The sequence below is a fragment of the Arvicanthis niloticus genome, chromosome 11 (genome assembly GCF_011762505.2).
Source record: "Arvicanthis niloticus isolate mArvNil1 chromosome 11, mArvNil1.pat.X, whole genome shotgun sequence".
In the NCBI taxonomy this organism is placed as follows: domain Eukaryota; kingdom Metazoa; phylum Chordata; class Mammalia; order Rodentia; family Muridae; genus Arvicanthis; species Arvicanthis niloticus.
This window is the reverse complement of record NC_047668.1, coordinates 55,166,128-55,192,780: the sequence shown is the minus strand read 5'-3', so window position 1 is coordinate 55,192,780 and position 26,653 is coordinate 55,166,128. Positions and strand designations below refer to the sequence as shown.

The window sequence follows — 26,653 nt, the reverse complement described above, 5'->3', positions numbered from 1 at the left end:
AGACAGTGCTCTAACCACTGGACCATCTCTCTCCAACTCATAGTTTAACTCTTTTAAAAAATTATTTGTTTATTTATAAACCTTGAATAGACTTTTGTTTTGTGTTTTGGAGATAAGTGTTTCTCAGTGTAGCCCTGGCTGTCTTTGAACTTGCTCTGTAGACCAGGCTGGCCTCAAACTTATAGAAATTTGCCTGCTTCTGCCTCCCTAGTGCTGAGACTAACGGTGTGTGCCACCATGCCTGGCTTAGTTTAACTCTTAATGAATGAAAAAAATGCTTTTATTTTAGGCACTCATGCTCTATCTATCTATCTATCTATCTATCTATCTATCTATCTATCTATCATCTATCTTTCACCTATCTATCTAGTCTACTGTTTTGGGGAATTATGGCCTCATGCACATTAAGTGAATACTGTACCACTGAGCTATGTCCACAGCCTTCTTTTTACTTTTCATGATAGTCTCAAGTTACCTATGCTGGCCATGAAGTCACCTGTAGCCCAGGCTGGTTTTGTGACACACCTGCCTTAGCCTCTGAAGTGGCTGAGGTTGTAGCCTGTGTCATTAGGCCCAGCTGGTCTGTGTTCACTTAAAATTGTAAGTCCAGTTCTCACTAAGAGCAGCTGCTGTTAATACTAGGATGCTAACCACACAGCACTGAGTATGTGCCAGGCACAGTGGCTGGGGAATGGAATCAAGGATGGGTGCATGCCTGTATCCCAGACTTTACAGTCAAGGATGGGTGCATGCCTGTATCCCAGACTTTACAGTCAAGGATGGGTGCATGCCTGTATCCCAGACTTTACAGTCAAGGATGGATGCATGCCTGTATCCCAGACTTTACAGTCAAGGATGGATGCATGCCTGTATCCCAGACTTTACAGTCAAGGATGGATGCATGCCTGTATCCCAGACTTTACAGTCAAGGATGGATGCATGCCTGTATCCCAGACTTTACAGTCAAGGATGGGTGCATGCCTATATCCCAGACTTTACAGTCAAGGATGGATGCATGCCTATATCCCAGACTTTACAGTCAAGGATGGATGCATGCCTGTATCCCAGACTTTACAGTCAAGGATGGGTGCATGCCTATATCCCAGACTTTACAGTCAAGGATGGATGCATGCCTGTATCCCAGACTTTACAGCCAAGGATGGGTGCATGCCTGTATCCCAGACTTTACAGTCAAGGATGGATACATGCCTGTATCCCAGACTTTACAGTCAAGGATGGGTGCATGCCTGTATCCCAGACTTTACAGTCAAGGATGGATGCATGCCTGTATCCCAGACTTTACAGTCAAGGATGGGTGCATGCCTGTATCCCAGACTTTACAGTCAAGGATGGATGCATGCCTGTATCCCAGACTTTACAGTCAAGGATGGGTGCATGCCTGTATCCCAGACTTTACAGTCAAGGATGGGTGCATGCCTGTATCCCAGACTTTACAGTCAAGGATGGGTGCATGCCTGTATCCCAGACTTTACAGTCAAGGATGGGTGCATGCCTGTATCCCAGACTTTACAGTCAAGGATGGATGCATGCCTGTATCCCAGACTTTACAGTCAAGGATGGGTGCATGCCTGTATCCCAGACTTTACAGTCAAGGGTGTGATACATGCCTGTATCCCAGACTTTATAGTCAAGGATGGATGCATGCCTGTATCCCAGACTTTACAGTCAAGGATGGATGCATGCCTGTATCCCAGACTTTACAGTCAAGGATGGATGCATGCCTGTATCCCAGACTTTACAGTCAAGGATGGGTGCATGCCTGTATCCCAGACTTTACAGTCAAGGATGGATGCATGCCTGTATCCCAGACTTTACAAGGTGGAAGCAAAAGGAGTAACAGTTCTAGGCCATCTTTGGTTACATAGGGAGTTGAAGGCCAGCCTAGGCTACATGGTTCCTCCTCAGAAAACAAGCAGATAAACAACAATAATCTATGCTTGATACATATCAGTCAAGGATGGTTGTGTTGAGACTAAAACCTGAGCTGACTGACAGTCGTACACTGGTGTTAAAAGTTTGTTAAACATAAAGAGAAAACTAACAACCAGCTGTGTAACCCACGTCACTGTGCTCTGCAGATGTGGACTGTGGGAGACAGAGGCTTCTGTAAGTTGTGTAGGGTCTTGGGCTACACTGCCAACAACCCCCATATGCAGTTGCCCCGGGACCCCAGTGGGAGCTGCCTTGCATCTAAGATCTGGTGAAGCCCAAAGGGCTCAGGGCTGGTGTTGCACACTCAGGACACTGGCTTGGCCAAGGCATCTGTCACTGACGTTGCCAACAGTAGTCAAACATGTGCGGAAGCAGAGATGCAAATCAAAATAATCAGACAACAGGCTGCTGAATATCTGGTTGCTTGGGGGCTTTGCTTATAGAATCAGCATTGAATTCTTTCAGATTTCAAAGGAAAAACCTGACCCAAGGCCTTCAGCTCCAAGGTTTCTACACTGTATTCAGTGAAGTGAAAGACTGCAAATGGTTCACGATGCTAGCAGTGTGGTACCAGGGGCTGTAGAGATGGCTCAGGGGTTGAGAGCACTCACTGCTTGGTTCCCAGCATCCCATGTGGTGGCTCACAGTTTCCTGGAACTCAGGTTCTGGCCTTCACCTGCACGTGGTACACATACATACATGCAGCCACTCACACATACACATCGAAAAGGTGGTGCTGTAAATGTTCCTCTATGTGTGTGTACACACACACACACACACACACACATGCCAGTGCATCATGGTATAGGCATAGATACCAGAGGACATGTAGGACCAGAAATGACTTCCAGAAGTTATTTCTCTCTTTCTTTCCATTACCCTTTAAATATAGCTTAAAGGATGCCCTAGTATGTACAAGATCCTGGATTTTTTAAAAAGGAAGGTGACTTAGGATTTTAGACAGCATGACAGGACAACTCTTATAAGGACAACATTTAATTGGGGCTGGCTTACAGGTCCAGAGGTTCAGTCCATTATCATCAAGGCAGGAACATGGTAGCATCCAGGCAGGCATGGTGCTGGAGGAGCTGATAGTTTAATATCTTGTTCGGAAGGCAAACAGGAGAAGACTGGCTTCCAGGCACTTGGGGAGAGGGTCTTAAGTCCACCCCAACAGTGACACACTTTTTCTAACGAGGCCACACCTACTCCAACAAGGCCACCTCCTAATAGTGCCACTCCCTGGGCCAACCATATTCAAACCATCACAGAAGGCAAAATATATTTTTAAATGTACATAGTAAAATACATTTTTTGATACAGTCTTCCTTTAAGAGTGTTATTTGCATTGAGCTCATGTGATGATTTGAATGTGAAGACCACATGCTCATTGTAGCATGGATATCAATACACACTGTGACTGGAGGGGTCTGGAGAGTGCTGTCCTGTTGATCGGGGCTCACTGCAGAGTTGTGGGGAACATGGTGGCCTCTGGACATCACCACTCAGACAGTCTGCACTTGTCCCAGAGAGGACCAGAAGAGCCATGGCTGTCACCTCTAGTTCCAAGTGGCTCTAGAGGCCTTCCGCCCTGTGTGGTCATGCCTTTCCACATCCCATGTGAAACTTTTCTTTTGGACTTCTGTGGTGAGCTAGTCTCACTAGTCCCTGGCCAGCCCCTGAGCACATATGGCTTGGATTCTGATCCAGACTCCTGGACTATGCCCCCAAAGTCATGTTTGGAACATGGCTGGTTTCCATCAGAGAAAAAAGGATTGTTCACTGGAACCACACTGGATTACCCTTAGGAACAGACTCAAGGTCATCACACCTGAACTGATCCTGCCCTGAGCATCTTCCACGGGCCCTTTGGGTTCTTGTTCATATTAGAAATCTCAACATCAAATGTTAGATGTGGTTGGAAGAGGAGATGTAGCCCCTGGCAGCTCCCGGCCTGTCACTCCAGTCTTCTCTGAGGCTGTTCCGAAAGGTGCTAAGTGCTGACAGGGCGAGGTGGGTGGGGACAGGACACCCCGCCTGTGGAGCACCGACCACACATTGCTCTTGGCAAAGCCATTTTCTGAGAATAATCATTTCACTTCTAAGAAACAAAGAGGTGCTGGGCGGTGGTGGCGCACACCTTTAATCCTAGCACTCGGGAGGCAGAGGCAGGTGAAACTCTGAGTTTAAAGCCAGCCTGATCTACAGAGCAAGTTCCAGGACAACCAGAACTACACAGAGAGACCCTGTCTCAAAAAAGGAAAGGAAAGGAAGGCAAGCGAAGCAGGGTGTTGGGATGTTTGGCAAGTGAGTGCTTGCCTAGCATGTAGTAGGTCTGTGGTTCAATTTTTGAGGTGTATTTGTAGAGATTATGTTTGACATGGTGACTCGTGCCCATAATCACAGCACTTGGGAGGCTGAGGCAGGTGAATTCCTGTGAATTTGAGGCCAGCCTGGTCTATGCAGTTAATTTTAGGTTGTCATAGGCTGCAGAACAAGGCCCTGCTCAAAAAGTAAATATAAACGACCCCATGTTGTATGTATAATTTATACTAGCATTATTTTATTGAGAATGATCAGACAGCATACACAGCTATAGGGAAGTGGTAAGCACTGTTATATGGTGAACAGCTATTTACTATGTGATAAAAGAATATGTAAGATGATTATTATTATTATTATTATTATTATTATTATTATTATTTTGGTTTTTCAAGACAGGGTTTCTCTGTGTAGTCCTGGCTGTCCTGGAACTCACTCTGTAGACCAGGCTGGCCTCGAACTCAGAAATCCTCCTGCGTCTGCCTCCCAAGTGCTGGGATTAAAGGCATGCGCCACCACTGCCCTGCATGTAAGATTATTTTATAATGTTAATAATAATGTTTTTGGGGAAAATTTTTTTTATCAATATGGAAATTCCTCATATTACTTAAAATATTTGTATTGTATTTTCAGTTGTGCATGTGTGTGTATGCCTGTGTGTGTGCGCGCGCGTGCGTGAAGGCCAGAGGCATTAGACTGCTGTAGAGCCGGAGCCACAGGCTGTTGCAGGCCACTGGACTTAGATGCTGGGAACTGAGCTCTGGCCCTCTGTTCTCTCCCACAAGCCTCACTGAGCAGAAGAGACTGGTTGCAAACATGCCGTATCCTCTTGGCTTTCCCTCCCTGTTACCCCCTCCCAGTTAGCTCTCCTTGAGGATGACTGGAGGGAGGCTTTGTAATGACCACCAGGCATCATGTCCTCCAAGTTCCTTGAAAGGAATTGCAGTCTGGTGGAGAGAGACAGGAAGGAGGCTGAGGAGATCACATGGTAAATCGCCCCTTCTACTCAGAAGTGCGCTAGCATGTGCATTTGCCATTTCTTCAGCCCCTCCCCCCTCCTTAAAAAATAATTAGCTGGGCCAGGGAAATGGCTCAGTCAGTATAAGTGCTTGCTACTAGCATAAGGCCCCAAGTTTGGATCCCTGACACCTAAATAAAAAGCTGGACATGATAACCCGTCCCTATAATTCCAGTGTCAGGGTAGTGGAGGCAGGGGGATCCCTGTAGCTCACTGGCCAGCCAGCCTCACTTAGTCAGTGAGCTCCAAGTTCAGTGTTTCAAAAACTAAGACAGTGACTGAGGAAAAAAAAAAAACAACTCATGTCACCCTCCACACATGGAACCCACATGCATGCAGTCCTGCTCACGCGTGTGAGCACATAATACACACCACATGCTTGCAAGCAAATTAACAAATTCGTTGAGGATTTCACCAGGTAGACCAGGCTGGCCTGGAACTCACAGCCCCTCTCCCTGAGCCTCTGGAAGGCTCTGATTGGAGGTGTACCCAGCCTCTCTGATGATTTCCCCACAAATTTGCAGAGTGACCTTTCTGCAGGGTCGGGACTCCTCTGCTGAGCAACAGTAGGGGCACTCCCTTGACTTCTGAATGATGTTTTAAGTCCTCTGCTTGGTGAGGCTTAGCTGCTCGGGCCGCCTCATCCCTAGCCATCCTTGCATGATATCCTGCATTGCCAACCACCTGTGGCTCCTCTCCACGCCTCCCTCCTCATCTCTGCTTCTCGGGTATCACTTCCTCTTCCCGGAGCTCGGAGCTCGGAGCTCGGAGCTCTGTGTCAGCTAAGTCCTGCTCATCCAGGTTTCAGCTGAGATGAGGGTGCCACCTCCTCTGTCGCGGGGCTGTTTCCTGGGTGAAGGGCTTCTGATTGAAGGAGAGTGTTCCTCTCCATGTCCTCCCCGTCCCCATGCTCACCGTGAACTTAACATGGGTGTGTACTCGTCTGTTAGGCCTAGACGGGGTCTACACTTTTCAATAGTGGTTTCCCAGAAACATCTAGAAAGATGTCTGACATCGGTCATTTGGTATATATGGACCCATAAGATGCCTGTCCCTTCTCCATTTCCTGCTCATGGGCGCAATGTGAACAGGCTGGCCTATATTACCACCGATTTGGAGCTACCCATCAACATACCTTCCACCACAAAGGACTGAATCCTTTCTCTCAAACAAACAACAATGATGTCCGTCCTTTTAAATGAACATGGGCTGGTTGCTTCCCGATAATAATATTGCTACTCTGGAGAGCAAAATTGAGGACATTTTAAGCTTTTGCAGTACTATTATTTTATGGCATTTTTTAAAGACAGTTTTTCATTCCCATTAATGGGTTTGGAGCCAGGGTTCATTGTACTCGACCGTTCTGGATGTACTCCTGCTCTTTGAATATGCAGGGGTAGCTGCCACAGGACTGGTCTGTAGTTTATTCATTATTTTGCCTTTACTGACAGTTTCCTCTTCTAAGATTCATTATGTTTTCATTTGTGTGTGTGTTTGTGTCTGTGTGTATGCACATGTGTGTGCAGGTTTCTGCAGAGACCAGAAGAACACATTGGATCCCCTTTCCAACATATGTGCTGGAAACCTAGTGATGGCCACGAGCGCCCTTAACCACTGAGCCACATTGCTCCAGTCCTATGGTGATAGAATTGATAATTCAGGTTGAGGTACCTGTCCCCGAGATCCCTTTGGAACATGATTTGAACAAACCATTAAGGTTCTCAGGGACAGTATGTTATACTAGGGTCAAGTAGCTATGCAAGCATAGATGTGTGTATTCATGCATGTATACATACATGTACATATGTGTGTAGGCATGCATGCATGTACTGTGTATTTACTTTTAAAACTTACACCAGATTCTTGAGCAACAGCTTCAGCAGATGAAAGCAACTTACCAGCTAAACCAAGAGAAGCTCGAGTACAACTTCCAGGTACTGAAGAAGCGAGATGAAGAGAGCACCGTGATCAAGTCCCAGCAGAAGAGGAAACTCAACCGGTGAGTGGGCGGGCGGACGGCGAGTGGGCGAGTGGGCGAGTGGGCGGGTGGGCAGCAAGTGGGCGGGCAGGTAGAGCATCTTGCTTTACGGACCTTTTGTGGTGGCCCCCAGGCAAGGGTAAATGCTTTTTTCTTCTGAAGGGGGAGAAAAAGTCAGGCGGTGGGAGGGGACAAGGGAGAGGGACCACCTTCGTCCAGTGCGCTTAGCTGCCCCACTTTGCTTTCCTCCTCTCAATCAGCCTGCACGATGTCCTCAACAACCTGAGAACAAAATACGCCAAGCAGATAAGGCAGTTTCAGGACGACAACCAGTCCATGACCTCAGACTACAAACGGCTCGTGACGCAGTTCAAAGACCTACAGAAAGCCTTGAGGTGTCAGGTGTCCTTAGGACCTGTCTTGGAATGCGGGGGACGGTTGCGAGGGCGACTTGGCAAGAGGTTCAGTAGCAGTGATTTCATTAGATTTGACCTCTGCAGGTCTTTTGGAACCAGCCCAGGGGGCTGGGGTATCACTCAACCATCTTTATTCCTTGTTGGAACAGCTGCATTTTATCCCAGGCAGGGTGTTGGGGATTTGAGATTCTTCCTCATGTTCTCGTCCTATGGACAATCGGGGGCACTGGGGCTAAGACACCACTGTTTGAGTCTCCAGCATGTGACAAAGTGACACTCATAAGGGATGACATCAAAACTAAAGTCATAGGAAGGTCCCTCTGCTAGAGAGCTAGCCAGAACAGGGTGGGAAAGTTGGCAGGAAACAATCCAGCAGGACACCTACAGCTCACCGGATGTGGTCTGAGAAGGCAGGGAATTGTTGAGGTCAGCGGCTGTGCTCGGTGCCTTTCCTTCACAGACATTTCATCATCATTGATGAGGAGAAGTTTCGGGAGATCTGGCTGATGAATGAAGCCGAGGCAAAGGTGCTGGCGCAAAGAGCCTTTGATGTGGACAAGATCATCCATTCCCAGCACCTGGGCTTGCCCTGGAAGATGCCTAACCTCGGCTTCCTGAACAATGTGGGGCCGATTTCCCTGCAGCAGCAGAAGTCAGTCACACAAATACTGGAAGAACTGCTGCTGCAGACAGGTGACTAGAAACGGTGTCATCGAGACGTAGCATGGAGGGGCCTCTGAGAGCATAAGTCACTGCACCCATGCTACATGGGAACAGGGGAGGTGCTCAGTACTCAGCTAGCGAGAGGGTTCAACCAGTAAAGGAGCTTGCTGCCAAGCTTGACTCTCTTGTGTTCAAAGCTGAGAACCTACATGATGGAAGGAGAGAACTGACTCATGCAAGATGACCTCTGACCTCCACACTTGTGTGCTCCCCACATACCATAAATACAAACATACTCTATCCCCACCTCCAATTTTTTTGTTTGTGGGACCCAGCACCTCACACAAGTTAGGCACGCACGGAAGTCACTGTGGTACAGCTGAGCCCTCACTGGATTTCCAGTCCACTGACCACTTATCTTACTGTAGTAAAAACTGGCTTCCTTTTCCCACGGGGCTGGGTTGACTCTACCTGAGCTCACTCAGGCAACCCTCCCTGATCACCCCTGGACTGTTTGCAGTTGTGTGTTTACTTTGGTGATTATGTGTGTTGCTTGAATGAATAGACTTGCTCTATTTACCTTTTCATTTTCTTTGTTGGAAAATTGTTGGGACAGATCGCCCCGAGTAGGTTTGTTGCATTAAAGACCTTTGTTGGAAATTACTACACAGAGAGAGACGTGGTCGTTTCCATATTCTCAGCAGTGTGTGCTATCTTAGACACTCAGAGTCTCTCATGTGGCCCAAGCTGGCCTCTCAAACTCCGAGTAGCCAAGTCTGGCCTTGAACTCCTGATGCTCCAAGTTCTAGGATTATAGGCATATGACAGTTCATAGATATCATCATGTTCTTTGAATCACTGTCTCCACACGGTAGGCTTTCTTCAACACTCAGACATGGGTGGCCGTAGAGAGGCAGCAAGAGGCCCGTTTGTTCAGTCTTGGGTAATACATGACTTTTAAAGGATTTATTTATTTGTGTGTGTGTGTGTGTGTGTATGTGTGTGTGTGTGTGTGTGTACGCACACACACTCGCCAACGTCACAGCACATATATGGATCAGAGGACAATTTGCAGGAATTGGTTCTTGCCATCTACCACGTGGGGCTCAGGGATCTAGGTTAGGTTGTCAGGCTTGGTGGCAAGCATCTTTAGTTACTGAGATATCTTACCAGCCATTACAGGATGATTTGGACTTCCATTTTCTGATTAAGAATTAAAGGAGTAAAACATTTTTAATTTTTAAAATTTTAGTTTCTCTCTATTTTTTTGGTATGTTTTTTCTTTTTGTATTTTTTCCTTCCTTTAATTACAAAAAAATTATGTGTGAGTATACGCTGCACACGTGAGCCTGAGGAGGCCAGAGGGTGGTGTTGGGTCTCCTAGAGCTGGAGATACAGGTGGTTATGGGCTGACAGATGTAGGTGCTGAGAACTGAACTCAAGTCCTGTGCAAGAGCAGTAAGTGCTCTTAACTTCAGAGCCATCTCTCCATCCCTTTTAATTTTAAAAGATGTTGTGGTTCATTTGCTGTCAGTGTTCCCCTCGGAGGCAGCCTTTTTGTCCTTTTATTTGGCTGCTTCTAAACCCTGTGGGTTTCAAAATCTTGTAACCTTCCTCCAAAACTATCTCCAAAATGCAAATAAATACATTCCCTTCTCACTTCATGGCTCATGGTAGGATGCTAAGCATGGAGCCTCCAGGTAGATGAAGTCTGGGGAATCCATCATCCGGGCTGAAAAGGACTCTCCAGTCAGTCTTTGATCCATCCCTGCAGTCTGGTCCCCACACAGCAGGTTTTGTTCATCACTCGGACATGGGTGGCCACAGGGAGGCAGCAAGAAGCCTGTCTGCTCAGAAAAAGCCAATGGCTGTTTCTCAGAGTCCACAAGGACAGGAAGTCATCCTGTTAACACCTACCTACCTACCTACCTTCCTTCCTTCCTTCCTTCCTTCCTTCCTTCCTTCCTTCCTTCCTTCCTCCCTTCCTCCCTTCCTCCCTTCCTCCCTTCCTCCCTTCCTCCCTCCCTCCCTCCCTCCCTCCCTCCCTCCTTCCCTTTCTTTCCTTGACCCACTTGTAGAAGATGAAACGACAGAGGCAGCCATGTCAGAAGATGAGTCTTACATGGACCTGCCCAATCAAGTTTCAGCAAAAACCACCAAAAAGATCCTGATGCTCCTGTGTGATGAGTCGGTAAGGCCTCTGAGGCCGTGTGGCCTGGAGCCAGGCCTGCCCAGAGAGGGGGCTGGGGAGTGAGCTTGCAAGGCAGTGCTTGCAGAGGCCCGGTCAGCAATGGACTGATGAGGTTCATTCTGGAAAAATCTCCAGCTGGTTGACAGTAGTGCCTTGCCTGCCACTAATTCATCTGCTGGATTTGCCACTTGTGTGGCCTTTCTCCAGCTGCATCAGGTCTAGGATACTTCCATGGTCTTGGCAACTAGAATCGGGCTTCAAGCAAGGGTGTGTTGGAGCTGGCTCAGCTGGAGCTGGGTTACTGCAACATCTTGTATGTCTGTCTGTCTTTCTTTCTTTCCTATTGGATATTTTATTTACATTCCAGATGTTATCCCCTTACCCTATTCCCCCCCCCAACCAGGAACTCCCTATCCCATTCCCCCTTCTCCTGCTTCTATGAGGATGTGCCCCCACCTATCCCCTATTCCCATTTCCCTATCCTCAAATTCCCCCCCCCCACTCGGCATCCAGCCTTCATGGGACCAAGGATCTCCTCTCCCACCTATGCCCAACAAGGCCATCCTCCCCTACATGTACAGCTGGAGTCATGGGTCCCTCCCTATGTGCTCCCAGGCTGGTGGTTTAGACCCTGAGGAGCTCTGGTTGGTTGGTATTGTTGCTCTCCTCATGGGCCACAAACCCTTTCAGCTCCTTCAGTCTTCTCTCTAACTCCTCCATTGGGAAACCCTTGATCAGGTCAGTGGTTAGCTGTGAGCATCTGCATCTGCATCTGAATATGTCAGACTCTGGCAGACCTCTAAGGAGACAGCTATATCAGGCTCCTGTCAGCATGCACCTCCTGCCATCTACATCAGTGTCTACCTTTAGTGACTGCACATGGGATGGATACCCAGGTGGAATGGTCTCCAGACAGCCCCTTCAGTTTCTGTCCCACACTTTGTCTCCATATTTGCTCCTTGTGGGTGTTTCTAAGACGCCAGCATTCCGAGGTGGTAGAAGGAGCTAAAACAGCTCATCCCCAATGGTCCCGGGACAGTCAAGGCAGTTTTCTTTGTTATTTCTGGAGCCAGTCCTGCTGAAGGAATCAGCTGGCAGGTCCTCTGTGTCATATGCAGCCAGACAGCATGACCAACGGTCCTTGGAGCCCTTCCTGAATTCCTCAGCTCAATGTGGGGCTTGGCTTTTCCTTACCCCACCCCCATCTGTGTCACACACATGCATTCTGATGTGGCTCAGGTCTCCATCACTTTCTCTCCCCTCTTCAGTGCTTGCTCCTGGGCTCTGTAACTATTCGGGGGGTGGAATATGGGTGCATCGGGCACTGAGGCCCAGTCTGGTTTAAAGTAATGTGAAGACTCAGTTGTTTGCCCAGTGGCTTGTGAGTGATGTAGAGGGCAGTCTAAACCCAAAATGGGATCTAACTCTGTCTTTGGTCTTGTTTCCTGAGACTGGCTTAGGTATCTCAAGATGGCCTTCACTGAGGACCCCACCACCCAAAGGTTCACTGTTAGAGATTGTGTTCTGTGGCAGTGTCCCTGGAGAGTCATATTATGGATGGTTGCAGACCCCATACCTTGTTCCTGAAACCTGGCTCTTACTGGGGACACCATCTTTCTTTTCTCCTCAGGGTTTCCTCATAGAGAGCAAACTTCTGAGTCTGCTCCTCCCCCTGGAGAAGAGCGAATGCTATCTGCTGAGGTTGGACGCTATCTTCTCTGTGAGTCCCACTGGGCAGAGAAGCCATGGGGTAGGGGTGGGGCAGAACCTGTTTTCTCAACATTACCTTAACCCTAAGACTATAGCAGTCTCCCAGGCCTCCCTGGGCTCACTATCGATGCCTGCCTTCAACTTCAGATTGGCTCTGGTGTCATGCTCTGTGTGGGGCGCTCCTGACTCTGGGCGTTGTTCATGTTCTGATGGTTCCAGTTCACTGCAGCTTCCTAGACTCTTTATTCAGCAACCAGGGATGCTAAGGGGGAGCATCTGAATGTCTGGTTCAGAGGAGCCCGAGTTCAGGGCCTGTTTGATGGTTTGATGAGGCGTCTGAGTGGCCATCTTGTTTTCTCCTCAGGCCCTGGCAATTGAAAGCGAGGATGACTTGTACAAGCTGGTGAACTTCTTCCTTCGATACCGAGCCCACCGTTTATCCTCTGCCCAGGTGAGACAGGCAGCTGGGGAGAGCATTAGATGGGCAGGGCAGCTGGGGAGAGCATTTCCTTTCGTTTTATTTCTCTACAAGTTTTGCTTCCCCATGGGATCTTGTCTCTCTTTCCCCTCTGTCTATGACACAGGCCCTGTGTTCTGATGTGGCTGGCACCTCGCTCTACCATATCTTCTTCTCTTGTAGCTGTTTGAGCGATGTGCTGGAGTTAAGCACTGACCCTGGACCTGGGGGGGGGGGGTTGATGGTGTCTATGCCAGGAATGGCTAATAGCATCAGCTTAGTTATTATTTTTTTTTCTATTTGCAAAGGGCAGAATGACTGTACAAGGGATGGAATGCTTCTATATTGAGGTCCAAGGGCTCTTTTCCTGGGCTTTCCTCAAAACCAGGCTTTAACCATCATGAAACATAAATGCACTGCATTCTGCATATTCCAATCCATCACACTTTCCTATGAAGCAGGACTCATTTGCAACACCGTGAATATTATGTTGTAAATGACTTCAGAAGGAGATACAAAGAGCAACTTTGTGGAGAGTCACAAAGTCTTAAGTTTTTAATTTAAAAATCAAGAATAAAAATGGTTTTAGTACTGTTAGCCCAGGGTGAGTTTCCTGAAAGCCTTCTTGGGGGTGGGGGAGGGGGAGTAGGACGAGCGCTGGGATATAGCTTATCTGGAAGGTACTTGTTTAGCATGTGTGAGGTCCTGGGTTTGAGTCACAGCACTACATAAACAGTGTGTGGTGATATAGGCCTAGATTCACAGCACCTGGGAGGAGGTGGCAAGAAGATCTTAAAGCATACATGATGTCTGAGGGAGAGTATTTTCAATTCATATCAGTTTAAGAATATATTAGTTTCCTTAGTATATAAAGAGCCCACATAAGCCAATAAGAAAACAAGACTGTTAGTGCAAAGGAAAGAGTGGGGTAGTCCTCAAACTCTTACAGTCTTTCTCCCTCACCATCCTAAGTCAGGGGATTACAAGTGTGCATCACCATACTTGGACTAGGACAGGCAGCCTCTCCCTCCCCCACATCCCCTGAGACAGGGTTACTCTGTGCAGTTCTAGCTGTTCTGGAACTCCATCTGTAGACCAGAATGGCCTCCAGCCCAGAGATCTGCCTGCCACTGCTTCTGAGTGCTGGGATTAAAGGTGTGCATCACCACCCACTGGCTATGCGTGTCAGCCTTCCCTGTAGAGAGCGGAGCACAAGTGAGGCCTGCACTGCAGCTGTCTGTCTGTCCGGTTGGCAGTAGAGGATGTCCACTCAGTGTCCACTCACACAGAACTGATGCTCACACACTCCAGGGCATACTCATACCCTGGTGGGAGTGTGACGGCCGTCCCTTCAGTGAGGACAGTTTGACAGCATCACTTTACGACGCTCCTAGGATTTTGTTCTATAGATAGAACACAGTTGACTTCCTTCGTTTCTCTTCCTTTTTTCCTCTCCCTCTCCCTCTGTCACTCTGTCTCTGTCTCTTTATCTCTCTTGGATTCTTGAGATAGGCTCTTATGTAGCTCAGGCTAGTCTCAAACTCTATGTAGCTCAAGGATGGCCTTGAGCTTCTAAATCTCCTACCTTCCCAAGTGGTGGGATTAAGGCATACCCCTGAATACTCTGCTTAATGCATTTGAAACTATATGTTTATTATAGTTTGTTTTTAAAATTGTAGCATTATTTGAAATAGAAGACTGGAAACTGCAGATTTCCAGGAATGTATTTAATAATTCATGATGTCCTCTCATAATGGGACAGGAGGAAGATGATTTAAATTTGAAAATGTTACCAGGATTGATTCTCTATTTTGTATGAGCCAAACGGGTATTTACAGCTTTGGAGCATGTGACTAGCAGAACAGTGAACACCTGTGAACTGGATTTAGAGACGGAACACAAGTCTCATTTCAGAGCCCTCCCCGTCCTTACTCACCTGCCTTCTGTCATTATGTAAATGTGTCTGACTTAGTTAGGGTTTCTAGTGCTATGATGAAACACCATGACCAAAAGGCAAGTTGGAGAGAAAAAGAGTTGATTCATCTTACATTTCCCCACTGTAGTCTATCAGTGAAGGAAGTCAGGACAGGAACTCAAAGAGGGCAGGAACCTGGAGGCAGGAGCCGATGCAGAGACCATGGAGGGTGCTGCTTATTGGCTTGTTCCTCATGGCTTGTTCAGTCTGCTTTCTTATAGAACCCAGGACCACCAGCCCAGGGATGGCACCACCCACAGTAGGCAGGCCCCTCCCTCATTGATCACTGAGAAATTGTCCTATAACTGGATCTCATGAAAGCAATTCCTCACCTTAGGCTCCTTCATCTCTGATGACTCTAGTTTTCGTCAAGTTGACACACAACCAGTGAGCACAGCGTCCACCTACAGGATTTTTAGGAACTTTGCTGGTTCCTTCTCTTGTTTCTCACTGTGTGTTTGGGCATATCTAGACCACAGTCAACCCTGTACCTCTCTCCAGGCCAGTACCTCCATTCAGAGCAACGTGGAGCGTACAAGCCTGATGTCGGCGCTGGAGCGTTTGAGCATGATGTCCCAGGTGGACAGGAGAAGCACTGTGTCCAAATCAGAGCAGGAGTCCACAGAGCAGGAGGACCTGCAGGGAGGGGACTACGAAAACCTCGAGGGCAGGGAGTTGGGAGAGCAGGAGGACCTGTCTTCACCCAAGTTCATCCACCCCAATGATGTCCTCAAGATACTGGAGGCCTTTGTCATGGGGCTAAAGAAGCCTAAGTATGCAGTGGTACAAGGGTGATGGAGGACTTGCTGGGGACGTGGGTGCTGGGAGGCTGGGACACAATGTTGAGGTAGAGGAGAAATGGCTGTACACATACACACACATACATACACACATACACACATGCATATACATATACACATGTGCACACACATGTACATACACACATACATACACATACACACATACATAAACACATACATGCACATACACACATATATACACATACACACATACACATGCACATACACATACATACACGCATACATTTGCACACATGCATATGAACACATATGGACACATACATACATACACATGCACACATGCACACACATATGTACACATGCACACATGCATACACATACATATATACACACATACATACACACATGCACACATACATGCATACATACATAAACACATACATATACATGTACATGTGCATATACACATGCATACACATATACATAACACACATATCTATACACATACACGCAAATACACATAGACACATAGATTCATACATACATACATATACATACCACACACACACACAGACACAGACACATACACAGATACACACATACATACACACAAATGTGACTGGCATTGCCTGGGTGGCACGTAGAAACAGGCACCACTGCTTTTAACTTCCAGGGATGCTCGGCCAGTACAGAAATTGAAGAAAGAGACTCGAGATAACTCGAAGGACACAGAGTACTGGGAATCCCTGGCTACGGTTATCCCTTTCTCCAAGCAGAACCTCTGGGATGCGCTGTACAAGGCCTTGGAGAAATACTAGTCAGCATCAGGGCTTGGAAGGACGGAGCTGGGTGGTCTGTAGGGGCAATCCTGTCCAGGGGCGTAGTTGTGTCTCCTGTGCTCACACAGTCTGAGGGGGTGGGTGGTGGCAGATGGTGTTCCCACTCTCCTTGTCTGTCCCTGTTAGCCTGGGAGGAAGGGAGGTGTCTCAGGTCTTCCCTTGAAGCCAGAGCAGAAACACCAAGCGTCTGGCTTCTATCAGTAGAGGATGGAAGACCAAGCCAGTCTTTACCTAACCTGCTTCCTGTGTCCCACCCCTAGCCTTGTGCTGACCGAGAGGGCCAAGCTGCTCATGGAGAATGACTCTCTGGAGCAGCAGAATGCAGAGATGCAGTCCCTGCTACAGCAGTATCTCCAGGCCAAGGTGGGTGCTGGGGCATGGGCCCAACTAAGATCAGAAACCACACCTCAGGAGGCGGCACCTGCTGGCAAGGCCGTGGTACTGCTGGCAGTCCTGCCAAGGCCCACAGGACTGTGACTGTCCCACTGGGGTCATGGCCTTGGGGTCACTCTGCTCTGACCGCTCTGTTGTTTTTTAACTTTAATTCTTTGAGCTAATGTGTCAGGTAGCCTAGGCTGGCCTCAAACTCTATACGTAGCCAAGGATGACCCTGCACTTCTGATATTCTGCCTTCCCCTGGGACAGTTGGGATTACAGGCATGAGCCACCACGACCTGTGTGTGTGCTGCTGGGGAGCAAACCTTGGGCTTTGGTACATGTTGGGCAGGAGCTCTACACACTGAGTCACATCTGTGTCTCCCTCTTCCCCTCTCATGAGAGCCTGGCACGTTGCAGTGCAAGCTGGCCTCGAACTCATGGACATTCTTTTTAGTCTCCCAAGTACTGGAGTGACAAGCATGCGCATCGGTGCCCAGCTGTGGACTCATTCTTAATTTTTCTTAAGCATGCATGCACAAGTGTGTGTGTGTGTGTGTGTGTGTGTGTGTGTGTGTGTGTTCTCCCATGCCATAGCACACATAAAGACAGCTTTTGGGAGATAATCTTCTCCTTCCACCATGTGGATACCAGAGACAGAACCAGATGTCAAGCTTTTTGGCAAACACATTTCCTGCAGAGCAACCTCACTGGCTCACAACCAACTTTTTTTTGCTGGTTTGTTTCTCTCTCTTCTTTTTTCTTTTCTTTCTTCCTTTTTTCTTTTCTTTTTCTTAAAAAAATGAGACAGTATGTCTTTACATAGCCCTGGCTATCCCGGAACTCGCCTTGTAGACCAGGCTAGCCTCAAACTCATAAGAGATTCATCTACCTGTGCCTCCTGAGTGCTGGGATCTTCTTCTGTGGTGAACATATTCTTCACCACACTTGGCCAGAATTATTCTTTTAAAAAACAATACCAAGTCCAGAAGTAGCATCTAGGCCCCAGGCCCCTCCCCACCTCTGACAACCTGCTAGGGGGCTGGGCAGAAACTCTCCCCGCTGGTTCACAGAGAGAAGCAGGCTCGGAGACTTGGTGAGGCTCCTATAGCATCGAGCTCCCCCGTCCTGCCAGACCAGCTTCCCAGAATATGACTGAAGGTCCCCGTCAGTGGGGAGCAGATCCTGTGCTGTCCGAGGTGTCCCCTCCAGTGATGACTGTAACTGTTCCCACGGAGTGGCCAGAGGAGGAAGGAAAAGTCCCTGTGCCCTGGTTGCACACTGGTGGGATGCTTCAGGGTCAGGCTGAGGTGAAGATGGTCGTGACAGTCTCTAGTCCCTTGTCCAGCCACAGAGGACATAGGGCTCCAGGCTGGTCTCACGTCCCAGGCCACACCTGGAAGGTGGACGGGTTCTTGGCCTGTGACAGGACTCAGACGTTTGGGGACATATGGCCCCTGTCTGTGCACAAGAGGATGGAGATGAGGGCTGGAGGCAAGACTAGACTGAGAAAGCAAGGGGGGAGGGGATTTAAGGGGAATGAGTGGGGAGCCTAAAGAACGCTCCTGGGAGCAGTAGCTGGAGCCAGACAGGAAGCCCTGGCATCCTCCAGGGACCCTGACGCCCCTCTGCTATGGAGAAGCAGTGCTTGCAGGGAGTGGGACTCTAGGAAAGTCAGCATGTGAGCCCTCACAGAGGGCAAGAAAATGACCGTCACCCTTTAATTTCCAGGTAAATTCGGAACTGCAGATCCCTCCGACTCAGGGCTTCCGGATGCCCTCAAAATAGAGACGGATCTGCAAAACCTAGTGTCATTGAGTCTGTACCTGTCGCCTGAGAGACAGGCCCACCCTGGGTTTTTCTGAGCTGTATCTCCCAAAATGGGGCAGTGATGCTCCCCAAAGTTCTAATAAAGTCTTTGAAAGCTTAGGCTGAATGCTGTGAAAGAGGCCAACTACACGGGCAGGGGTCCCCCTGCTCTAAGTGGTATTACATAGCTTTGTCCCTGGGCTCAGACGTGGTGAGACCAGCACCAGGGTCTCTTCCTGTCCTTGAGAAAATGCTAGTCATTACGGGTGGAGGCTGGGGCTTTGGAGTTGTATAACTTCCCATCATCCCCAAACTGAAGGAAGTTCTCCATGCTTTGGGGCCTTTGGGTCCACCATGGTGTGCCCTCTGGGCTGTGGAGGTAGGCGGTTCGGTTTGCCGCTGAGGCCGGCAGCCCTGTGCCTGAGGCCCACCTTAAATGTTGCTTCATAAGAGGTTATCCACAAGAGTTTTACCATTTCCCCCCCCCCCCCCGCTCCACACACGCAAACCTATCCTTCCCTGCTCCACTTGTGTCTCTGAGTTTGATTTATTTTATTGAGAGAGAGACAAAAAAAAAAAATCACACCCAAGAAAGGAAAAGCAGCCAGCAGACTCGCAGAGGCAGAAGGGCAGCACTCTTAAGTGTACACTCGGGTGTGGCTGCCGGCAGGCAGGACGGAGCAGTCTTCAAGGCAGCTAGTACACCCCATTTACTCTTGGAGCTTGCTTATTAGCTGGCACACACTGGCCTAGGCAGAGGCAGCCCTGGGAAGTGATGGGAAGCCCAGGGATAAGCAGCCAAGAGGCGGGGGTGGTGGGGTGGGTGGGGTGGTGGTGGTGGTGGGGTGGTGGGTAGGGTGGGGGAGGGGCGGAGCCAAGAGGAGAGCATGCGCAGGAGCAGCTGGCCACTGCTGAGCCGCCTCTGTCAGGATGCTCTGCACAGAAGTGTGTCGCCTCAGCTGGCATTTCTGGTGCTTTCCACGTGTTCCTACTCATCAGAGCCTTGGACACTGCCCCGTGTTCCTAGGTTCACTTTTCTGGAGCCGTAACATAAGATTTAGAAAGCACAAGGGAGGGTCGGGCCACTACCACTCTCAGGGCTGGGCAGAGGAACCTGGTACCTTAGAAGGTGGGACAAGAGGGTATCTGGTTTTGGAGGCCAACTGTGCCCCAAACCCCAGGCAGGCCTGAGACAAGATCAGGCAAGCAGCAGTTTGGGTGTGGGGTGGGGATGCAAGCCCAGCAAGCAGGTGTCTTGCTCAAGGCTGGCAGGCCTGGTAGGGCTCCTCAGGGAGTTGGGAGAAAGTCCGGGTGAGGGAAGGCAAAAAGGCAGCAGCCCCTGGAGGGGATGCTGGGGCGGGCTGGGCGGGGGCACGCTTCATGCCCCTAGGAGCTTCTTGACCATGTAGCCTGGGAGGCTGTAGAGGAAGAGGGCCAGCATGAGCAGCCCGAGCAGCGCCAGCACAATCTTGATGATAAGCCACTTGTACCGGGTGCAAATGAGGTACTTGATAGATTTGAGTGGGTTCAGGAACCAGACGAACGCCGTGTCAGGCCGGCTAGAGTGGGGAGAAGATGGGAGGGGCTGGTTAGATAGCCAGCATGAGCCACCCACACAGGGCTCCCAACTTTCTGTCCTTTCATAGTGAGCACTAGAGCCGAGGTGGAGTCCTTAACTAGTATCAGATGGACAGCTTCTAGACCCTGTCTTCTCTGGGAGACCACTGCTGCCCCAGCTCCACCCTGTGCCTAGGTGGCAGTTTTGTCAGGTACTCAGCCGGATCGCTTGCAGTGATAAACTGAGGCAGACTTTGGTATTACAGACCACACACGTCCTTCCTGAGATCCCGTACGTAGTACATCATGCAGGCTCTGTCTCCCCGTATTCTCAGGAAATCAGAATTGCTCAACTTACTCACTCACTCTCTTCCTTCCTTTCTTCCTTCCTTCCCTCCTTTTTTGAGACATGGTCTCAATTAGCCTAGGCTGGCCTTTTATTCACCATGTAGCCAAGGATGACTTTTGATTTATCTGCCTGCTTCTACCTTCTGATGGCTGGGATTCCAGACATGCATCACTACCCCTGGTTTATGTAGCCCTGGCCACTGAACCTAAGGCTTCATGAATGCTGGGGAGGCATTCCACCCATTGAGCTACGTTCCTGACCCTCAGACCCTCCCTTTATGATAAACCCACAGATAATGTCTACAGCATCCAAACAGCCTGAGTGCCGTGCCTCACTCTCCACGACTTGCCGGCCATCAGGGTGCTAACCTGCCCTGCCTTTTGCAGAATTCCTTGGTAAGGTCTCCTTGTCAGCCTCTACTGTCTGCAGTTCTGTGTCACAAGATCATCAGGTTCCATAACATGTCACAATATAAAATTAAAAGTGTTGGATATACTCTGGTGTGTGTGCATGCCAGTGGGCACGCCTGTGTACACACATGGAGACCAGAGGACGTCAGAGGAGGTACTGCTGTGGAATTCTACTTAAGCTAGGGTCTCTCACTGACCCGGTGCTAATCTGGCAGCCAGGAAGCCCCAGAAATCCTCCCATATTTACCTCCAACGGTGCTGGGGTCCCAGGATGAGATACAGCCATGCCCTACCTTTTTTGTGAGTGCTAGGGACTTGAACTCGGGTCCTCATGCTTGCTTTGCAAGCATTTTTGACTGAGCCATATTCCCAGCCTCTGGATATTTTCCAACAACTGGCCCATCATCTTTCAGAGGATGGGGGCCATACCCCCATTGTAAGAGGGGTATCAGGGCAGGGATGTGGGTCTAGATTGCCTGAATTTCTATCCCCAGATATTGTGGGCAGGTTAGACTCCCTTGAATCTCAGTTTCTTCATTTGTTAAGATGCTTTAACAGGAATTCCTACTTCCTGGACCTAGGGAACCGGTGAACTGAGAACATGCTGGCCAATCTCAAAGCCTGCAGGGACATGGTCCTCAGCTGATGTCAGCTTGACTGTCTTCCCTGGTGGAACGACTTGTCCTCGGGGTAGGAACCAGCTGTGCCCAGGTAGGTCTCTTACTCAAGGAGGAACTGTTTCAGAAGAATCTGCTCACCCTAGACAAACCCGCCCTCTGCCCCGCCCCGCCCCCTGTACCGCCCCACTCCTGTACCGCCCCACTCCTGTACCGCCCCACTCCTGTACTGCCCCGCCCCTGTACCGCTCCGCCCCTGCACCGCCCCGCCCTGCACCGCGCCCCGCCCCCTGTACCGCCCCACTCCTGTACTGCCCCGCCCCTGTACCGCTCCGCCCTATACCGCCCCGCCCCTGCACCGCGCCCCGCCCCTCTGTACCACTCTAACCATGTCTCAGCTTCCTCCTGCCTGTGGAACTGGAGTGGAGTCTGAGAATAACGTTGCTGTAGCTGTTGGATACTAGAGTGGCACTTTGGCACCTAGGCTGGAGACCCAGTGCCACCTAGCTAGGTGACCTTGAATAAGCTATGTCACCTTTCTGGCCTAATAATATAAAAATATAAAATAGCCATTTCTGGCTCTGATGAGAGTATGATTACATTTAAAGTTTAAAAGTTTGCAATGCATGTTTATGTGGATGCACGTATGTGTTGGGTTTGTCTGTGTATGCTTATGTGCATGTGTGTGCTTCTGTGTGTGTATGCACTGTGCGTACACATATGAACTTGTACATGTGTCTCTGTTGAGTATGCCCCATGTGCTGGCCAGCCCTTGTCCAGAGGCAGAAGGAAGAAGTACCAGGCCCAGGAGGCTGCAGGGTTCAGGCCCCGAGGATCTTCTTGGCCAGGTAGCCAGGCAGAGAGTAGAGAAACAGGGCGAGCAGCAGCAGCAGGAGGAGGAGCAGGAGGAGTTTGAAGAGCAGCCAGCGGTAGGTATGCCACAGGAAGTAGCGGGCAGACTTGAGAGGGTTCAAGAACCAGATGAAGCTTGTATCGGGCCGACTGGAGCATTGGGAAGAGCAGACAAGCACAGGGAAACGACAGGAGGGTAGGAAGGGGTTTGGTGAGAGACCTTCACTCAAAGGAAAGCCCACCTGCACCAAGCAGTCTCTGGCACCAGATCTGGCCACCTTTGGAGTGCTTGCATTGCCCTTGTCAAAAACTAGGGCAAACCCATATCACTATTGGACTTGGGGGCTGAGCTTCCTGGGAAAGGAACAGCTTTCTTTGCAGATGGGCTTTCTTTGGTTCAGAGGAAAGAGGTAGCTTCAGAGTTGAAGGAAGGGGCTCCCCCATGGGGCTGTGTGCCAGGAGGGAACAAAGTAGTTGCCTGTGGAGTAAGGGCAAGACCAGAAGGGTCTGGGCCCTCTTCTTTTTTCTGCTCCCATGGTGTGGTGTGATTGGGGGGTCTAGGCAGGCGGGAACTCACTTGGGTTTTTCTAGAGGGTCAGGTTCATTGCGAGCTAGGCCCACCGGATTCTTCTCCGCTTCCTCTGCTGTGAGTAGATGTAGCTCCGCCTCCACTTTGCCCTGAAGGAAAGAAAGGAGAGTTCCAGTGTCTGAACCAGTGGGCTAGGTATCCCAGCCCTGGCCCATGTAGGTCATACCCCAAGTAGGAAGTGGTACCCACCGTGAGTTCAAACTCATCATTCTCATTTCGGGCCAGGAGGGGCCACCAGCCTTTGACACGCTTCTGTTTAAAGATGGAAACCAGGGGTACATCCACCTCCCCAGTGGCCATCTCCATGGTGCACTGCTTGGCTGTTTTAGCGCCCCTTGGGAACCGGTTCAGGTCCAGCTCGATGGCCCCTGTGGTAACATTGGAGTTAGTTTTGAGTAGACATGGCAGGGGGGTGGGGATTGCCCTGTTTCCTTCTTTTCCTTTCCCACTCTTGGTTTTGCTAAGGCCTTTCTTAGCTTAGAGTGTCTCTTGGCATCTTTATTCTGGATATAGTGCATCTGCTGATGTCTCATTAAACCCAGGCTTGCAGACGCAGATAGAGTTTGGTGCGATCTGAGACTCAGGGAAGTCTGCATCCCTAGAGAGTCTTGCTGGTTTCCCACCAGCATTTACCTCGACTACCTGATGTGCCCACTACACCTTGTTGTTCCAGTTATGACCCTGACAAGCAACTGGGAAGATTCTTGGAGCGGCAAGATCCCCATTTGCTATCTCTGGCTCTGAGAACTATGTGTACCCTTCCCATGGACTCAGCCTGCCCACCCCGCCCCTCAGCTCTGGGCCCTAGGCCTTTCTCTGCACCCAGGAAGTCGTCAGCAGAGAAGTGGTCAGCGTCCCAGATCTGCAGGGTGAGCCGTGCAGGGATCTTGTACTCCGTCTCATCCCAGGAGAACATAGACTCCTTCTTGGACATAACGATCTTTTCTTCGGCCGCCAGGTAGTCGAAGGGGAACAGGTATCTCCAGTTGAAGTTGCCCTCACCCGTGAGGGAGTGATAATGTACGTCTGTGTCCTGTTTGTCCTCCTGCTGGCCCTTCAACCACCTGTTGAGAGGAGTCACCTGCTCCGGCTCTATGGTCACGCCGCAAGGGCCTCTTCCCAATCCAGGACCCCCTTATCCATTCTCCCAGGAAAGCAGGCATGCTCAGCTCAGCCTCTCCCAGGGCAGTGACTGTCACCCACCCCCTCACAAAAATATCACTGGACTTCTCTCCCGTGAAGAAATCGTCGTCTTCCAGGACCACCTCATCTGTGTTCCACACGATGACCCGCAGCTCGTACCTGGACAGGTGTGGGGAGGCTCATCAGAAGCCTGGGGTAGGGCCTGACCCAGGTTCTGGGGACAGGTCAGGGCTGGGTCTCTAGTGTACTAACAAGAGAAGCCCTGGGAGACTTGAGTAGGTTGGGAGAGTTGGGGAGGAGACTAGAGGGAGTTCTGTCTAGTCAAAAACGAGGTGCCTCAGTTAGGGGAAAACCAGCCAGTCTGGAGCAGACACCCACGAACACTCATGGGCTGTCAGGCTAAGATGGGGAGGAAGGAGAGAGGAGCGTGGCCATGCCCAGCCATCCCCATGCAGGGGGCGGCTACCATGAGGCAGGGAGCATTGTTCTATTTCTAAGAAATTCCGAGTTAAGCCCAGTGGCCTGAAGTGGAAGCCCACGAACTCTGGATTCCTTTATGTCCTTGTCCTCAAAAAGGATGTCCCCTTTGAGTTTTAGTTGAGATTACAAATGAGGGGGTTACATTTCAACCATTATGTATGAGGTTCATGGGTGGGAATTCGGGTCTCTGGAACAGAGTTGGGTTACTCCTTCGTGGTCAAGCCTGGACCAGAAGGCTGATAATAGCCTCAGGCTGGCGGCTGTTACAGCCAGAGCTGGCGGCACCATTTGCTTGTGGCCAGAGTAAAATGGATACACTGGCCCCAATCCCTGGTTAAAAATCCTCAAGAAACAAGGGGTAGGGCCATAGCTCAGGGGTAGAGTATTTGCCTACTGTGCATGAGGCTCTAGGTTCAATCCCCAGTATTGTCAGAAAAGAAAACCATTAAGAAATTGAGGATGGCAACATCAGGGCTGGAAAACAAGAACACAGGCAGCTTTGTACGTCCAGAGGGTTAGCCCGAACCCAGGGACTGATGATATGCAATGGGCAGTGACTATCCTGACCCCTTATTCAGGGTGACACTCAGCTTCAGGAGCCAAGACCCCCTAGGTGAGACAGATGGCTTAGCTCCAGACTGGAGCTCCCTCCTCCCCACCCCCTCTGCTCTTTTTCAGGCATTTGGTCTCCTATGATGTGGCAGCCACCCGGAAGAAAGGCTGGTAGAATGTGACACTGTGACACTGGTACAGAACAGGCTCCGATGGGTTCTTCTGTGTGCCTCTAGGATTTTGTGTGTGTGTGTGTGTGTGTGTGTGTGTGTGTGTGTGTGTGTGAGAGAGAGAGAGAGAGAGAGAGAGAGAGAGAGAGAGAGCTATGTGAATGCAGGTGGTTGTGAGGGGTGGCTATGTCTTTGTGAGGGGTGATACCATGTGTAAGAGGGTGCTGGGATGTGGGTCATCTCATTCAGGGCAGAGCAGGTGGTGCCCCACTTAGAGCAGGCCCTAGAGCTCATGGGTTGGTCTGTTTCTCCCCTAGAAGGGCCCGGCCACACCTGAGGCCCCGGGAATAGTGACTAATCCAGGCTGCCTTCTACTGGAAGGAAGATCTGGGCTGTGGTGGGAAGTGGAGTGAGGGGACAGTGCTGGTGGCCAGGCAGCTCACTTCTTGGGTTTCCTGGGGGAGATATCCAGAGGTGTCCCAGGGGCTGGCATGTCCATGGGGAACATATCCACCCACAGCTCCAGGCGGCCCTGAGGAAGAGAGGGGTATGGCAGATGTCTGAGTGACCCTTTCCCCTCTGTTCAAGCAGCTCCATTCTCCTGGCCTATCTAAAGCTGCACATTTCTAGCTCTGGATGCTAGGATGTCTTATGATGTCACCAATAGCTGGTAACAGCTTCTGGGGCGGGGAGCCAACAGTCTGATGTGGCTCTCAGAACCACGGCATTGAAGCTGGCCTCAGGGGGGCGGTATGTGGGAATACGGGGGGGGGACACAGGAAATATTGTGAACCCCATTTCTACCCTTAGGATCGCAGCCAAGTGCACATCACCTGCTCAATGCCTGGCTTGTCAGGGTTGAGCAGCGGCCTGGTCTCCACGTGTTCCGGTACAAGGCGGCAGCCCACCCGGGGGATGTCCTCCCAGTGTCTCAGAGCAGACAGTGCCACGTGCTCATCTGTGGGCTTCCTCTGACCTGTGAAGGCCAGCACATCAGGTGCATACACCTGGTCTCTTCAGAACCAGGGGGCCTCTATGGGGCCATGGGCTTAGGAGCACAAAGCCCCGCTGACCTGCCTACCTTACCTTTGTTTTATTGCTGGGGAGACAGATACGGAGGAAGGTCAAGTCTCAGCTATACTTCAGACTCCAGAGAGACCCATGACCCTGGCTTACCAGGCTTAGAGAAGTTGAATAGAGAACCCTAATGGGTTGTGAAAGGGACAAAGGAGGCGAGACCACTTCTGTGGAGGTGTAAGTTCTCCAGCACAGACCCTTCTCTAGCCTCTGGGAAGTGCCTCATGGACAGAGAGGAACAGGGTGGGTGTGTAGGGTGGGTGGGGCTTGGGGCCAGAGACCTGGGCCCACACCATTGCTTTGTCTCTGTAGAGATACATGAACTCGGGCAAATCAACAAGCTGGAACTTGTTGGGTCTCAGTTTGCTCTTCTGTAAAATGGGGTTATTT

General features: G+C 50.0%; 2 protein-coding genes and 1 long non-coding RNA gene across 9 annotated transcripts in view; 2 read left to right on the top strand and 1 right to left on the bottom strand.

The window, feature by feature from the left end:
• Nucleotides 1-18,587, top strand: part of Drc1 (dynein regulatory complex subunit 1) — a 37,407-nt gene extending 18,820 nt beyond the window's left edge. For both annotated transcript variants that reach the window (XM_034514369.2, XM_076942192.1), the window contains exons 8-17: nucleotides 7,153-7,292; nucleotides 7,532-7,666; nucleotides 8,148-8,380; nucleotides 10,429-10,541; nucleotides 12,172-12,261; nucleotides 12,616-12,702; nucleotides 15,185-15,456; nucleotides 16,118-16,261; nucleotides 16,544-16,646; nucleotides 18,390-18,587. In XM_034514369.2, coding sequence (XP_034370260.1) covers nucleotides 7,153-7,292; nucleotides 7,532-7,666; nucleotides 8,148-8,380; nucleotides 10,429-10,541; nucleotides 12,172-12,261; nucleotides 12,616-12,702; nucleotides 15,185-15,456; nucleotides 16,118-16,261; nucleotides 16,544-16,646; nucleotides 18,390-18,446 — 1,374 coding nt within the window. In that variant the 3' untranslated portion in view covers nucleotides 18,447-18,587. The remainder of the gene's footprint in view (nucleotides 1-7,152; nucleotides 7,293-7,531; nucleotides 7,667-8,147; nucleotides 8,381-10,428; nucleotides 10,542-12,171; nucleotides 12,262-12,615; nucleotides 12,703-15,184; nucleotides 15,457-16,117; nucleotides 16,262-16,543; nucleotides 16,647-18,389) is intronic.
• Nucleotides 18,588-19,316: 729 nt separating this feature from the next.
• Nucleotides 19,317-26,526, top strand: LOC143443893 (uncharacterized). 2 transcript variants are annotated; one of them, XR_013113280.1, is made up of 5 exons: nucleotides 19,317-21,494; nucleotides 23,515-24,151; nucleotides 25,143-25,211; nucleotides 25,997-26,183; nucleotides 26,298-26,526. It is a non-coding gene; the product is annotated as an uncharacterized LOC143443893 (long non-coding RNA). The 2 variants fall into 2 exon arrangements; XR_013113279.1 differs by lacking the exon at nucleotides 26,298-26,526 and having other exon boundaries at nucleotides 23,515-23,710; nucleotides 23,800-24,151; nucleotides 25,997-26,139.
• Nucleotides 19,846-26,653, bottom strand: part of Otof (otoferlin) — a 96,844-nt gene continuing 90,036 nt past the window's right edge. For 2 of the 5 annotated variants that reach the window (XM_076942189.1, XM_076942191.1), the window contains exons 40-47: nucleotides 26,020-26,162; nucleotides 25,630-25,718; nucleotides 24,045-24,143; nucleotides 23,664-23,905; nucleotides 23,031-23,209; nucleotides 22,830-22,930; nucleotides 22,200-22,402; nucleotides 19,908-20,026 (exon numbers count right to left, since the gene is read on the bottom strand). In XM_076942189.1, coding sequence (XP_076798304.1) covers nucleotides 22,222-22,402; nucleotides 22,830-22,930; nucleotides 23,031-23,209; nucleotides 23,664-23,905; nucleotides 24,045-24,143; nucleotides 25,630-25,718; nucleotides 26,020-26,162 — 1,034 coding nt within the window. In that variant the 3' untranslated portion in view covers nucleotides 19,908-20,026; nucleotides 22,200-22,221. Of the gene's footprint in view, nucleotides 20,027-22,199; nucleotides 22,403-22,829; nucleotides 22,931-23,030; nucleotides 23,210-23,663; nucleotides 23,906-24,044; nucleotides 24,144-25,629; nucleotides 25,719-26,019; nucleotides 26,163-26,272; nucleotides 26,391-26,653 lie in introns of those variants that run through there. The other 3 variants (XM_034514079.2, XM_034514082.2, XR_013113278.1) reach the window with 2 other exon arrangements.